We start from the raw sequence: 14,369 nt of genomic DNA, 5'->3' as shown, positions 1-14,369 counted from the left end.
CTATTAAAAGCATTAAAAAATCCCCTTTAACTATTTTCACCTTGAAAATAGTAATCCTTTTTCCTAATATTTCAAAAATAAAGATTATCATAAAAAAAGCTTATTAAATAAAAATCTAATATATAACCAAAAACTTTGCAACTCAAAAATCTTAACATCTTTAATCCAATATCAATATTATTATATATTGAAATAAATTTAATTTATTATATATAACTTAACCTGGTCCAACCTAAAAAAAATATTATTCATAACTCAAACAAATTCTATCTTATTTACCTTAGGTATATCATTATGTTCTGATAGTTCACTTAATTTCTTGTTAAATTCTGCAACTCGTTCTCGATGACTTTTTGCTGCTGTTTTTTCTACTCTTTCATCCATCTAAAAACAAAAATTAGCATTTTTTTCTAAATATTTTCCCTGCCCCATACCCGTTTCCTCCAAATTTCTTCAAATTTCTGCTCAGTTGGTGTTTTATATAGTATATTAGATTCCGGCTCAGGCTTTACTGTTCTTTCTTCTAAATTCACTATTTTTTTTCGTTTTCTAAACCTTATAAGCCCAAATATAGATATTAAATACTGTTTAATACGTTTTAGGCCCGTCTCCTTTAAGGCGCAAAACGCCTGGTTGATGGTTATATTCCGCCAGCTTTTTTTTAATAATTCTTAAACCGAGTCTTAACCGACTGTTAAAAAAGTTAAGATTAATAGTGTTAACTTAAGGTTTAATCAAGGGTTAAATTAAAGTTAAAATTTGTTAAAATAGACAAGACTAGAGTTACAAATGAGTTGTAAATTAAACGTAGGTTAAAATGAAGGTAAAAATAAAGAATATTCTAAATATTAAGATTAAAATTGAAGTTTCTTGAGATTCAGGATTTTGAGGCAATAAACAAGGCACTTGTTTTTGATGCGGATGATTGCCGTGTTTTAGGACGTTGTGAATTATATACAACTAAAGTATAAAACATTTTGTTAAGATACATAAATTTAATTAGAAAAGGCGGCAGGAAGGGATAAAAAGCTTTATAAAGCTATTGATAAATCCTTAGAAACACGTTATCAAGAAGATTTAGCACTGGAAAGATCATTAGAATCAGGAGTTAGTATGGTACAACAAATGTCACCTTTTGGGCCCTTAGATCATCCATCTTCTCGGAAAACGTTTGCATATATTGTGGCAACGTTGAATGCATCCCATCCTGATCACGATTTTACTAATCTTCAGCCGGAAGATTTTCGTAAAGAGCGCTCGCTGGCGATGACGCTAAACGTATTGAATATGACTTTATTGAATTTAAGCCGGCAACAATTTTCAACATCTGGTCTTTGGGAAGTGATTGATAAGCATATTGAACTGTCTCAGTGTGATATTTATGTATATCAGCCAGATAGTGATTCTAATCCTTTAGGAGAAGAAGGATTAATATGGAGCACATGTTATTTCTTCTTTAATAGAACAATGAAAAGAGTTTTATATATTAATCTTAGTAAAGTTTCTTTCCAGCGTTCAAGACATATGGATGATGAATTAGAAGATGATGATGCATTATCAAGTGACAAAGGATGTATTTATAACGAATTTGAACAAGATATAGTTAGAAAAATGGATATTTGAGAGGAAGAATATCTCCTAGATATCATTTATATTCCTCAGGCTATGCTTTAAATATTTTTGTTTGCTTTGGAAGTTATTTTTTGAGATATACCCGATATCAATAATAATACCCAGACTTTAAATTAACTAAAATAGCTTTTTCTCGATTAAATCATTTATAATAAAACAGAAGATGTCCCTTTTAAGAATTAATGAATTATTTTTAATAGAAATTCTTTTTTTATTATTACAATTTATTTTTGTTTCATAATTTCATTTTATTCTTAATTTATGATATCAGGTTTTATTCGTGAGCAAAACTCCATAAAAGATTCAGGCACTGTTTCTTGTGTTTGAGGTTTTACTTTAATGTTACTTTTCTTAAGTTTTTGTCTGATTTTTGCCGTTAATTTCTTTGTCCGTTCAAGTTCAACAGAAAGACGAGATGATAGATCTGTTTGTTGTCTTAACTGTCTTAATGATGATTCAATTGATTCGTAAAATGCATATTTTTGTCGAAGATGACTCAAAGCTACTGTAAGTGAAATTAATCGCGCACGAATATTTGTATATCTTTGAATACATTAAAATGAGTTTATATCTTAATATTTACCTACTTTTCACTGCTTTTTTCATCGTCTGATGGCCAAACAGACGGAAGTCTTTCAATATTTCTTAAAACTTTTATTATTTCTCCAATATTATGAACTTTTCTTACTCAAGAGATTGAAAATCACATTCTACTGGTTCTATTAAAGAAATTTCAAGAGGTGAGTGATACAATCGATCAATTTGCTCAGAAACATGTCGAATTGCTTGAGAACTGAAAATAATACGATATTGCTTACGCAATAATACATTTACTATAAATCTTAATATTTTATAATATTATAAAAAACAAACAGCAGTAAATTGCATGTATAACAGCAGTTTCTGACAATTCATTCCCATCTTCATCTAGTTTAGCATTTTCCCGCCAATTAGGGGGTGGATCAAGAGGTCTTGAAAGAAGACGTATTTGTGATTCAATAAAGGCTTTTTTATGAAGATAAATAGAATCCATAAATTTTTATTGATCGATTAAATTTTTATTAAAAGATATAAAAATACAATAAAAAATGACATATTCGAAGAAATTATTGTATAAAAGAATACATTTTTTAAGATTCGAAGTACTATATATATACATTCAAAAATATTTAAATCCAACAAAACCGAACAAAAACGAATTAAAATGTCCCCATAGTAAGTATTTTAGTCTTCCGTTTCTCTAAACGTTGATATGGAAGCATCTTAAGAGTAAGGAGCTTGGCAACATCATTTTCACAATAAGTTTTCCCATCGATATCAAAATATTCACCATTGAGAGGCTTTTTACAAGACTAAGGGATTAGAAAATGTTTAAAATGATAAGATTGCCTACATAGCATGTAAAACAATAAAAATGGTATTTATCGTTGGTTTCCGTTTGAAAACATTTACCTTCTATACCTTCCCCACATGCAGTACATAAGGAATTATTAAGAATATGGTAATGTTTGGAACAAAACGGTTCACCTTCAAAAACGTAGACTTCAGAAGTAGTAAATAAATTTTGACAGTTCTAAAATAACTTAAAGGGAACTAAAAAAAAAAGTAAAACATACCGGATTAAAACATTTAAAACATTCACGGTGAAATCTACCAGAGATTTTTCCATCTGAACAGCGAATAGATTTCCCTTCAATATATTTATTACATCTTTTGCAATAAAAATCAGATAAATATTTATTTCTGATTATGTTTTTTTGAGAAGTATTATTAATATGAAATGCAAGTATATCGTCAGAACGAGCATGAAACATATGAAGAGAATTTTCCGGATCATTGAACGTTTTATCAAAAGATCCTGTGTGTAGCTCGTCCTTAGAAATAACATTTTGCTTTTGAAGATTTGATACAGAAATTTCAGAATTAGGACCTATAAATAAATATTAGTCAATGTTTAGGATAAATAAGCCTTATTTACTTGATATAGAACACGAAGATATCTTTCCATCTCGACTAATATTACTAGATGTTGAAAAAGCGGTAGAATTACTATTTCGTTCAAAAAAATAACTATGCTTGTTATTATAAATTTTCTTTTCATTAAATGGTCTTGAATGTATATTCTTATTATTGCATTCTTGAATTGATATAACGGGATTTGGTGTTTTCTCAATAAATTTTGAAGAAAGCTCTTTATCTCTCCGCGCCCATTCTATTAAATATCTTTCGCTATTTTCATCCGGAAATCTTGACTCTTTCCTCGAATTTTGACGTAAATGTGTCTCATTTCTTGTTTTTGATTTTTTTTCTGTACAAGAGCTCCTGTCTCTTGTATATTCTGTTAAATTCGATTTATCTTTCAATGTTAATATTTTTTCAATATTTTCACATGTCGGCGAGATCATTTGCTCATAATTCACTTCTATATCATCCTTATTTTTTTTTTGAGACATTGAATCTATACAATTTTTCTCTGATGGCGATGAATCAAACATAGATATTGAAGATTGACTTGATGTACTATTAGGCCATCTATAAGGTTGAAGTCTAGCACTACGTTTTTTCGCACTCTTGTCCTGTACTCCTTGTACCAAAGAATCTTTACAAGAACGTTCTGATTCCATACATTTCGTGTTCTTAAGATCTGAATGATTACGTAAGCCTAAAGGTCCTGGTGTAACTGTATTTAAACGCTCAAAAATATGGCGCTTTTTTTGACAATTCTCCTTTTTACTTATTTCATCATCCTTATAAGTAACTTCGCTAGAAGAAACTGATTTATTATGTGAAGATGTAAATAGACTTATATCATTCATCTCTTTATCTAAAAATAAACGTTAACTCCAATATATACGCGCATATAATCTGTTAATTTTAACGTACTCGACCCCAATGGTGATTTAGATGCCTCAGGAAATGATGATGAATATGCATAATTCTTAAAATTTTTTTGGTATATTTCTTTTATTATTTAGTAAACAACTTTAAAAAAACACTTATTCCTTTACAAACCTTTTGTTTTCTCACATATATGCTCTCCCATTTTTGATAATTGGACATATTCCTCGCAATTCGAGCATTTAATAGGCGGTAAAATATTACTTATCCGAAGCTTTGATACTGATGTCATTATTTTAGCATTTATATATTTAAAAATCTTCAAAAGACGTTATTTTGAGGAATAAATGACACAAAAATACCTAATTTCTTATGATATACGTATACATTCACTCTTTTATACAAAATTGTATTAAATTGCCATATTTCTTTGTTAAATTTATTAAAGGTTTATGTTTCACTATTTAAGGTCTTCGTGTCGTAACTAAATTTCTAAAAAATAAGGTAAAAAAATAATAAAAAATAATTAAAACCTAAAAACAATCTATTCATTTTGAAACATAACAACAATAATGGCTGTTTATTTTTTTATTATTTTTTATTATTTTTTTTTATTTTTTTTTATTCACTTAATATAGAAATATTATATATAAACAAAGACGTGTATTATTAAAAGCAATACGCGTTATTCATTATAGATTATCTAAAGATAAAGAGATAAAAAGAATATAAGATAATTAAAAATATAGAGGTTCATTTTGTTTATGAAGAATATATATTATTGTAGTTAGAAATGAAATTATGTTTTTTTTTCTTTTTTTAATTTTCAAAGTGAGGAGTTGAAAAAAATAGTTTAATATACGAAATTGATTTTTTGATATATTAATATGAAAATAAATGATTTGTGGTTTTTGATATAACTAGAGTTATTAATTTTTATTTGTTTTTTATATGTAGATACAAATGACAATTTAAGCGTATATTTAATAAAAAATAAAAGAATAATTAATATTATAAGCATTATGGTTCGGATTCTCATTTCTTGTACATATTTTTTACTATATGTATTTAAATTGTTTATAGTTCAAACCTATATTTTAAATGTTATATTTGACCCATTTAAGAGTGCATTCCATAGAATTATATATATAGAATCAGTTTCAGATGCTATATGAAACTAATATTTTTTTGTTATAAATTGTTAGATAAAAATCTATATTTAATATTCTGTATAGATCTTTATTGTTTTTAAACAGAATATAACATATTTATCGAAGAAAATTATAAGCCTTTAAGAGTTTATAAGTTTTAAATTAAGTTCTATGTACGAATCTCAAATTTCCTTCTATCCATAGGACATTGACCTTTAGATGATTCTGTATTTAACCATTTCATAATGCAATGAATATGAAAAGTATGGTTGCATTTCCCCCATACTAATATTTTTAAAAACTTCTTTTTTTATCAATATTCTTACCAATTGGACAGTCGTCACCTGGCATTTTGCAATCAGGGCAACAACCGTCAAAAGGAACTCGACAAATCCCGCATACGTCATCTGCAGGAACATTCCAGTGCCAACTTGCAACTGCATGCCAACCTTAATATATGTTATTTTTGTTTAAAAAGAAATTAAAAATGTTTACTTTTAATATTGATTTTCATAAGAAATCCCGATAACTAGTAAAAAGAATTAAAAAATTTTAAAGATATTTTTATTAAAAAATTCAAATCTTAAGATTTATATGGAAAATCTTGAGAAATATAAAGCTATTTTCAAAAAATATGATAAAAAACCCATCTATTTAAGTTAATTTGATTTTATATTTAAATAACATGTTTATATACGAAAGCCTTTGAATTATGCGGGATCGATTCTAAAATAATATACAAGCTGAATAAAATAAGAAATAATATGTATTATTTTATGAATATTAAATTATCCATATTACTAATTTTTATACACTTCTGCTTAAAATACTAAACGATTCTTCAGCTTGTTCTTGCTCTTCATACATATCTTGCTGTGAAACAATCTTAAGAATATTTTTTTTACTACTTTCTTGCATTTCTCCCGCCATAATTAGTTCATCAAGAATAAAATATGCTTTTTGAAAATTAAAAATAATATCAAGTTCACAGACCTAAGTGTCTTAGTATTTGTATTTGATTATAGTTTTGTGTTTACATTGCCGAAATATCTATCAAGAGTTTCAACATATCTATGTATAATTTCTAGAGTAATTAATTCATTATCTGTTTGCTCAATACCAATAATAAAAAAAAGAGAAGCATAACTGGTTAAATATTATTAAAATGTGTTTTTTTCTTAGATTTATAATTATCTTACCGACGATAACATACTTTTGTATCTAATGAAATCTTAGTTATTTTAAAAAAAAAAGATAAAAAATCGGAAAAAAAAGAATAAATGAACCTTTATATTCTAAAAAATTACATGCCTTTGATCGTCTTTGAATAACTGCTTGGGAAACTTCTTTTAAAATTCTTGATTTGTCTTTTAAATTTAATGATATAAACCATTTAACAAGTCTGATCTTTCCTTGACGACTTACTAAGAAAATATAAGAAATACCCATTAGAAATTCTAAAACATCAGCCTTTTTTAAGAATATAGATTTTTGTAATTATTTAAAGTGCCCTAAAGAGAAATCGGCTTAAGTTCATTCACGTTGGCTGCGTAAATAGTGTTATTTACCTAGTAAAGAAAACTACTTAAAATATATACAAAAGAAAAGAGTTAAGTACCGAAATTTGTCTGATTTATTCTAAAGAAACGATTCATAAAAAGGATTTTTATGTTTGTTAAAATATTAAAAACTTAGTGAAAAAAATATTTTGCAAAACAAAAAAAATAGATTACTTGATAATAGGAACAATTTTTGCGATTATTTATACCATATTTTATTTCTATGTTTCAGATGAATATTTTTAGTTTTGTTTTGATAAAAGCATTATATGTTAAAATAATTTATCCTCAAATCAAAACGAAGATTCAGTTATTCAAAATCACCTATAGATTTATTTCTTTAATATAAAATCTTGATTTCAATTATTTCATCTGAATTCTAGAACAGTATTTGTTTTGATTGATATTATAGCTTATAAAAAAATGCTGTGATTAAAACTTATCAGAATTAATATTATCAAAGATATATGAATTTTGATGAATCCATTCCCTACATATACTTTCTTTAACCAGCTATGTTTCTTTTTCTTCCTCTCAATCTAACTAGAAAATATAAAAAAGTCGATTTCTAAGAGTAAAAAAAATCTACCTTGTTCTAGACGTTTTAAAACGTGTTTAGCATCTTTCCATGATTCTGAATATGCATCTATAATGTGTTTAAACTAAGAAATTTACTAATAAAAAAATATAATATGTTTTTTACCATAAAACTGCTTTGTGGATGAGTGCTTTGAAATGTCCTTTCTAAAACATATAAATCTACTGCCTTATTTTCAATCATTTGCGTAACAGATCCTAGACCGAAGTCAATAATTACAATTTCATCGCTTTTTATTGAATTTGCTAAAGGCAAAAATGACTGTTGAGAAGATTGTAAACGAATCATGATATTACTTGTTGTTAAATCACCATGAACAACATCTAGTTGATGCATTAACCCAATATTACGGCCAATTGACTCCATGATTGGCTTGTAAACCTGTTCATACATGCTAATATTACTTTCCCATTGTATAAGTTGATCTTTCACTGTTTTTCCTTCAATCCATTCAATCCAAAGCTCCCTTTTTTTTATGTCTATAAAATATATAGAAGGGCAACTAACACCGCCTTTGTAACATTTATATAGAAGCCTAGCTTCTATGTTAATCCGATGTTTTGTCAAACGTTCATCTAAAAGCGGATGTCTATAAAGCTTTGCAAGTCTAACTTTCAAAAAGCATGTTATTTCAGGTAAAAACAAAGTTTTATATGCTACAGATTCTGCGCCCTGTTTAATTAATACTTTTTCTGTATTTTCCTCCATTAAGACATATAAGTTGATATATACGATAAATTTAGAAAGGTAAATTAATATTTTTATATAATAAAATCCAATGATAAAAAACTGTCTTTTAAAATATGAATAAAATTTATGTATTGCCATGTGTATGATTATAAAAAGGATCAATCCGAGACAAATATGTAAAAAATTATGTAACAGCAATATATGTTATAGAGTTTTTTAAGCTTTAATAGGAACTCTATTACTTTTAGGTAATATATATTTAGCTAGTGCTTTACTTGCATTAGATTTATAGAACATTTGTGTATAAATATTACCTCTTGATAAGGATTTTTTAACACTTAATTTTTGAGCACTAATAAAAGAATCAACAATCACTTTAATCGCAGAATCGATGTGTTGTGTTTTAACATATTCAGAAAGATGCATTTTAGCAAACTAAATAGATAAATTATAAAAATTATATTTGAAAACTTACTGCTTCACTAATTCGAATAATTGATTCTAGATGACGTACTGTAATAGGATACGATCCAGTTGCTAAAGATTCTCTTCTCATATCGCTATATAATTTAGAAATTTTATCTTGGTCAATTTGGTGAAGTTTTGGATGTATATATTCTCTAGCATACATTATATATTTTCGCAATAAATCTTGAGGTATAGGTTCAATTGCTCCCATAGGTTGTTTATGATCAATTAAGTTCTCCGCGTTAGGACTGTAATAAGGATGGCTTCTTAAATGTGATCCAATGACAAATTTTGCTAATCTTTCATCTTCTTCCGGATCCACTGTATCTTTTACAATATTTAAAATATCAAATCGAGACAATATCGGTTCTGTAAGTTCAACATTTTGATTAAAAGGTATTGTCGTATTATATCGTCCACCTATAGGATTTGCAGCTGCTAATACTGCGCATCGAGCCTGAAGTGTTGTTACAATACCTGCTTTAGAAATAGAAATAGACTGTTGTTCCATAGCTTCGTGAATTGATGTTCTTTAATAAAATAAATATCATTAAAATAATATAGATTTTCAACTACCTGTCTCTATCATTCATTTTGTCAAACTCATCAATTAAACAAACACCTTTATCTGCAAGTACCAGTGCTCCACCTTCTAAAGTCCATTCTCCAGTTACGGGATCTTTTCTTACACTAGCTGTTAAACCAACTGCGCTTGCTCCCTGTCCAGTTGCAAATACAGCCCTATGTGCTATTTTTTCGACATATTTTAGGAATTGAGACTTTGCAGTGCCTGGATCTCCCAATAAAAGTACATTAATGTCTCCACGAATACTATGTTTACCATTTATATCTTTCGGAACTCCTCCAAATAAAGAACAAGCAATAGCTTGTTTTATATCATAATGCCCATAAATAGAAGGAGCAATTGATGCAATGATCTAAAGATATTTAATAAAATACAACAAAACGATAAAATGTTACCTTTTTATCGATATTTTCAGTTTTAGACAATTGTCTAATAGCTTTTTCATCTTCCTCTGTTAACCTAAATGCTGCAAACTGATCATATGTTTTGCTAATATGATTGGCTTCAATAACTGTAGCAAAAACTGGAAATCCATTTTTCACATTTAAAGATGCTTCAAAATTATTCTTATAAATCCCCGTAACTTCAATTTCTTCACCAGGTTTTGCACTATCAATAAGATCCCATAATAAAATAACTTCTCTGTGACGAGGTAGACGACCAGGTGAAATAGTTCCTGGGCTTTCTTGAAGCATCATTTTTTGATAATTTCTATATATTGTTTTTTCCGAATTAAGAGAAAAGGGGCCTTTACTTTGACAATTATGGCAAAATCCTATTTTTATTTCTGTGTTAGAATCCTGAGAAAATGGACCGAGTACAATTCCACATTTTTGACAGTCAAATTTAACGTATTTAAGTTGAGGAAATACTCCAGTACGTCGAGTAACAATACCCGATACTTTAACAAGACAATTAAGGTGTGATTGTCGTAATTCCCTAAGTGTGAAGGTTTTAGGCAATTCTATAATACGAACATGAATTTCACTATGGATACGTTCATAATCTGGATAATGTAAAAGTGTTGTTTCCATAGCTACTCTATTAAATATAGAAAGAAGTTCTGATGGAGAATTAACAAGGAAATATGCTAATATTGCTTTTGATTCTAAAAGATGTGTATAATTGATTTCAAGGCTTTCAGAGTTGATTTCTCCAAGTGTTCGAATACGATTACCATATACAGATGTACCCTTATCATCAGTATATTCAAGAAGAAACGTCCTAAATTCACGTGAAATTGCATTTTGTACGGGATCCATTAATATCCATTCATTTATTGAATCTGCTTTAATATCCATAAGAGCATCCAATGTAAGTTCTTCCACGAATTCCTCATTCATATCATCTTGTTTATCATCATAATAATGTCTACGTCTACGTCTTATGGAAAAATCAAGTGAATCATTTTCATCTTTATTGTATTAAGATTAAATAATTTATATAAACTTTATTACCATCTTGAAGAAATGCTGTTGTTTTATGAAGCCCTTTAGCTTTTTCTAACTCTCTATCACGTCTTCTAAGTTTTTCTTCAACTTCTCGTCGCAATGCTGGATCCATTGCCTCATATTCCTCTTCATCATCTAGTTCATCAATATCATAATGATCAAGCTCAATATTTTGCACATAATCCCTTTATAATAAGATAAACAACCTTCTTCAAAGAAAAGGCATTATAATAGCCTTTTGGTATCATACCGTTCCATATTTTCTCCAAAAAGATCTTCCCCATCCTCCTCTTCTGCTGCATCATCTAAATTGTCAACCATATCATCAATTAAAGCCTCATTTTCAGAAATATCAAATCCGCTCAACATAGGAGGACTACTTGGTGGTAAAGAAAACGGTAATTCACTCATTGAACCGTCATTAGACGTGGTAATTTCCCTATCATCTCGTATGCGCTTATTTGACTCATTTTTTGTCAGAAAAAAATGTAATTTTTTTTTAAAAAGAATACCATCTTAAAAAAAACTTATTATATACTTTTTTTCCTTAAAAATACTAGAATATTCCTATAATTAGATTCACAATCCTTCTTAATAAAATATTTAAAACTCAATGCACGTATCTCGATCGCCAATGATTACTTACAAAATGGTAGGAAAAGAAATTGACAGGAAAACTGATCAAGAATCTCATGTTGGATCAGAAATGAGTCTTATTGATTATATTGAAGAACAATCTCATCTGTAGGTTTTTTTCTGCTTAAAAAAGCCAATTATTTATCATATTTTTGGTACTAAATATAGAGAAGAAGAGGCTAGAGAAAGTCTTCCATATAATTTTGACCATTGTACTTATGATCGTCGTCTCCGTCAGCCTTTGTATGTATGTAAAACGTGTTTTCCAGTAAACGGAGAGCGTCAAAAAGGAGGTATTTGTTATTCTTGTAGTATTCAATGTCACGGAGGTAATTAAATTAAATTGCGTTTATAATTGGGTTTTTGATGTTATATTAGACCATGAACTGATTGAACTTTTTTGTAAACGTGATTTCCGCTGTGATTGTGGTACAGATCGACTTGGAACAGAGATTTGCAAAATTCGTAAAGAACATTCGCCAGTCGATCCAGATAATCAATATAATCATAATTTTGAGGGAAAATTTTGCTGGTTTGTTTTCTTTTTATCTTTTTATCTTTAATAGTACATAAGGTGTGATGCTGATTATGATCCAGCAACAGATGAACGTACTATGTTTCAATGTTTGTTATGTGAAGATTGGTTTCATGATCAATGTATAGGAATGGAAAATATTAAAAATAGTGATGATTATGATTTTTTTATTTGTAGAAGCTGTGTAAAAAAGGAATCCTGGTTGAAAAGATATCTACATGTGAAGGGCTTTGTGTGTAATAAAAAAAATGAACCGTCTTATCAAAATGAACGAAAAAATATCTTAAATACAGCATCCACTGCAAATGAAGAAATCCCCGTATTAAATTCTGATAAAAATATGAAACGAAAGCTGAATGATGATGAATTCCTAGAATTATCTCCAAAAAGACTTAAAACAGAAAATAATATTCAACAATCTTGTTCTTGGGCAATTCTACCGATGGGTCCTAAGGAAGATGTTTCTCTATTTCTTTCAAATGACTTTCGACTTGGTATATGTCATTGTGTTCAAGTAATTTTTAATTAATTTATATTAAAAAATAACAAGTTTATTAGTGTCTTGCTTTGATGGCTAAAAATCCGGTGTTGTTGGCTGAGGAAGAGACATATGAGCCACCAGAAGATAGTGATGATGGTAAGAAATATTTATTATTGATGTCTATCTTTTAATTATATGAATAACAGAAAGTCTAATTGATGCTGGTGTTCGAGCATTAAATTCTCTTCCTCGTGTTCAAGCAATTGAAGGTATTATTGCGTATAATTATATGAAAGATGCATTGAGCAAATTTTTACGACCATATGCAGAAGAAGGAAAGGTTGTTACAGAAGATGCTATTCGAGAATTTTTTGATAAACAAATGGAAGAAAAAAAAATGTCTAATATGCTTTCTAAAACTTATAAAGATACATCCTTTTAAAAATCGTTAATCCTGCTGCGCATTTCTTTGGCTTAAATATTAAAAAAGTATATCCAAAAAATGTCGTTGCAAAAAAATGCTATCTCATAGATATAATGTTCATAATAATTAGCAAAAAAGGACTTAACAAATAATGTTATGAGTTTATTTAACCTTATAAAAATCGATGATGACAATGAACGTATTATAAATCCTATATGTACTAGGTGTCTTAAAAGATATTTTTGTATTTCGACTTTATTTGTAATATAATATTTATATTTTAAAAATTTATAATTCACCAAACGGTGTAAGTTCTTGTAGATCTTTCACAAGACTGCGTACGTTATGTAAATATTTTGCAAGCATAAGTTCCTTTTCTTCAGTTGAACGACGTATATTTAGTTTTTTGTTAATTATAGGCCCTGAAAAAGTGGGTTCTGGAATAAGATAGAAATAAAGGAATTCTGCAACTTTAAGTCTAGATAATCAGTAAAAATAAAATTATAGATAAATGATACTTGACTTTTTGTGTAGAATTTTTTGATTTCATAAGCGACGCCACCGATGCTAGACCATTTAATGATTCAAAAACCTAGTTATGTTTGCCTAAATAATAAAATATAAAAAATATATATTTACTCTAACATTATCCCAATTATCCACCAATGCTGCTACCAGTGTTGCAAGTGTTGCGATATGAACTTCTGGTTCTGATTGTGGTTCAAGAAGATCAAGTAAAATCTAAAAAATAAATATATATTAAATATTAAAAGTATTCTATACATTCATATTAATATGACGAGAAAAAAGACTTCTTGACGCTGGATGTAATAATAAACTCCCCTGAAGTAATTCTAACGTATGACATATATGTGAAGAAATTGGATGATCTATACTTAATAAGCATTAATCTATTAAAACAATTATTTCATTATTTTTGACATATTAAATATTTAATAAACTAGTTAATAAAAACTTACTTGTATCTTTTCCTAATAATCTTTCTAAGCATGTAATTAACTGTGTTGCTACTTTATCATTTATTAGATATAAAATCTAATAATTTTGCTCCTCCTTACTATTTAATTCAAATCCATCTTGTAATTCACAAAATTCTTTAAGGCCTGGCTTCCCTCCAAGACAAATCTCTGCCATTAATGATTCAATACTACGTTGACCTTCACGCATATTTACTGGATCGTATGAAGATAAATTATCAAATGCTTGGCTTAAAATATGCTGAATTCTTAATTTTATTTCTGATTCTAAAATCTCTTGGTTTTGTCTTATTTTTTCCATTTAATTTTTTTTAAATTTTAT

General features: G+C 28.0%; 9 protein-coding genes across 9 annotated transcripts; 2 read left to right on the top strand and 7 right to left on the bottom strand.

Moving 5' to 3' along the window:
• Positions 1–693: 693 nt before the first annotated feature.
• Positions 694–1,623, top strand: PNEG_00033 (hypothetical protein; the record flags this gene model as incomplete). Its single annotated transcript, XM_007873693.1, has 3 exons — positions 694–823; positions 867–965; positions 1,009–1,623. The coding sequence occupies exons 1-3, from the start codon at positions 818–820 to the stop codon at positions 1,621–1,623; spliced, it is 720 nt and encodes a 239-aa protein (XP_007871884.1). The 5' UTR covers positions 694–817.
• Positions 1,624–1,886: 263 nt separating this feature from the next.
• On the bottom strand, positions 1,887–2,665 carry PNEG_00032 (hypothetical protein; the record flags this gene model as incomplete). Its single annotated transcript, XM_007873692.1, has 4 exons — positions 1,887–2,175; positions 2,220–2,276; positions 2,321–2,465; positions 2,506–2,665. The coding sequence occupies 4 exons, from the start codon at positions 2,663–2,665 to the stop codon at positions 1,887–1,889; spliced, it is 651 nt and encodes a 216-aa protein (XP_007871883.1).
• Positions 2,666–2,831: 166 nt separating this feature from the next.
• PNEG_00031 (hypothetical protein) lies at positions 2,832–4,897 on the bottom strand (the record flags this gene model as incomplete). The annotated part of the gene is made up of 7 exons (XM_007873691.1): positions 4,833–4,897; positions 4,645–4,789; positions 4,516–4,593; positions 3,611–4,456; positions 3,249–3,562; positions 3,026–3,205; positions 2,832–2,984 (listed from the first exon to the last, which is right to left on the bottom strand). The coding sequence occupies exons 2-7, from the start codon at positions 4,760–4,762 to the stop codon at positions 2,832–2,834; spliced, it is 1,689 nt and encodes a 562-aa protein (XP_007871882.1). The 5' UTR covers positions 4,763–4,789; positions 4,833–4,897.
• An 893-nt stretch (positions 4,898–5,790) lies between these two features.
• On the bottom strand, positions 5,791–6,150 carry PNEG_04272 (hypothetical protein; the record flags this gene model as incomplete). Its single annotated transcript, XM_019757794.1, has 3 exons — positions 6,117–6,150; positions 5,948–6,070; positions 5,791–5,906 (listed from the first exon to the last, which is right to left on the bottom strand). The coding sequence occupies exons 1-3, from the start codon at positions 6,133–6,135 to the stop codon at positions 5,791–5,793; spliced, it is 258 nt and encodes an 85-aa protein (XP_019613389.1). The 5' UTR covers positions 6,136–6,150.
• Positions 6,151–6,265: 115 nt separating this feature from the next.
• Positions 6,266–7,070, bottom strand: PNEG_04271 (hypothetical protein; the record flags this gene model as incomplete). Its single annotated transcript, XM_007873690.2, has 4 exons — positions 6,266–6,614; positions 6,659–6,767; positions 6,821–6,842; positions 6,908–7,070. The coding sequence occupies 4 exons, from the start codon at positions 7,068–7,070 to the stop codon at positions 6,429–6,431; spliced, it is 480 nt and encodes a 159-aa protein (XP_007871881.2). The 3' UTR covers positions 6,266–6,428.
• A 615-nt stretch (positions 7,071–7,685) lies between these two features.
• PNEG_00029 (Kae1-associated kinase Bud32) lies at positions 7,686–8,486 on the bottom strand (the record flags this gene model as incomplete). Its single annotated transcript, XM_007873689.1, has 3 exons — positions 7,686–7,723; positions 7,770–7,842; positions 7,884–8,486. The coding sequence occupies 3 exons, from the start codon at positions 8,484–8,486 to the stop codon at positions 7,686–7,688; spliced, it is 714 nt and encodes a 237-aa protein (XP_007871880.1).
• Positions 8,487–8,684: 198 nt separating this feature from the next.
• Positions 8,685–11,384, bottom strand: PNEG_00028 (DNA replication licensing factor mcm2; the record flags this gene model as incomplete). The annotated part of the gene is made up of 7 exons (XM_007873688.1): positions 8,685–8,737; positions 8,783–8,903; positions 8,944–9,466; positions 9,513–9,874; positions 9,918–10,936; positions 10,980–11,158; positions 11,224–11,384. 7 exons carry the CDS (start codon positions 11,382–11,384, stop codon positions 8,685–8,687), a joined length of 2,418 nt encoding a protein of 805 aa, XP_007871879.1.
• A 238-nt stretch (positions 11,385–11,622) lies between these two features.
• Positions 11,623–13,067, top strand: PNEG_00027 (hypothetical protein; the record flags this gene model as incomplete). The annotated part of the gene is made up of 6 exons (XM_007873687.1): positions 11,623–11,717; positions 11,778–11,938; positions 11,988–12,141; positions 12,184–12,658; positions 12,703–12,781; positions 12,832–13,067. 6 exons carry the CDS (start codon positions 11,623–11,625, stop codon positions 13,065–13,067), a joined length of 1,200 nt encoding a protein of 399 aa, XP_007871878.1.
• A 270-nt stretch (positions 13,068–13,337) lies between these two features.
• Positions 13,338–14,348, bottom strand: PNEG_00026 (hypothetical protein; the record flags this gene model as incomplete). The annotated part of the gene is made up of 6 exons (XM_007873686.1): positions 13,338–13,527; positions 13,568–13,641; positions 13,689–13,790; positions 13,833–13,939; positions 14,030–14,080; positions 14,129–14,348. The coding sequence occupies 6 exons, from the start codon at positions 14,346–14,348 to the stop codon at positions 13,338–13,340; spliced, it is 744 nt and encodes a 247-aa protein (XP_007871877.1).
• Between the last annotated feature and the right edge of the window lie 21 nt (positions 14,349–14,369).

This window comes from Pneumocystis murina (genome assembly GCF_000349005.2).
Source record: "Pneumocystis murina B123 chromosome Unknown supercont1.5, whole genome shotgun sequence".
NCBI classification, from domain to species: domain Eukaryota; kingdom Fungi; phylum Ascomycota; class Pneumocystomycetes; order Pneumocystales; family Pneumocystaceae; genus Pneumocystis; species Pneumocystis murina.
This window is presented reverse-complemented; position numbering and strand designations above follow the sequence as displayed.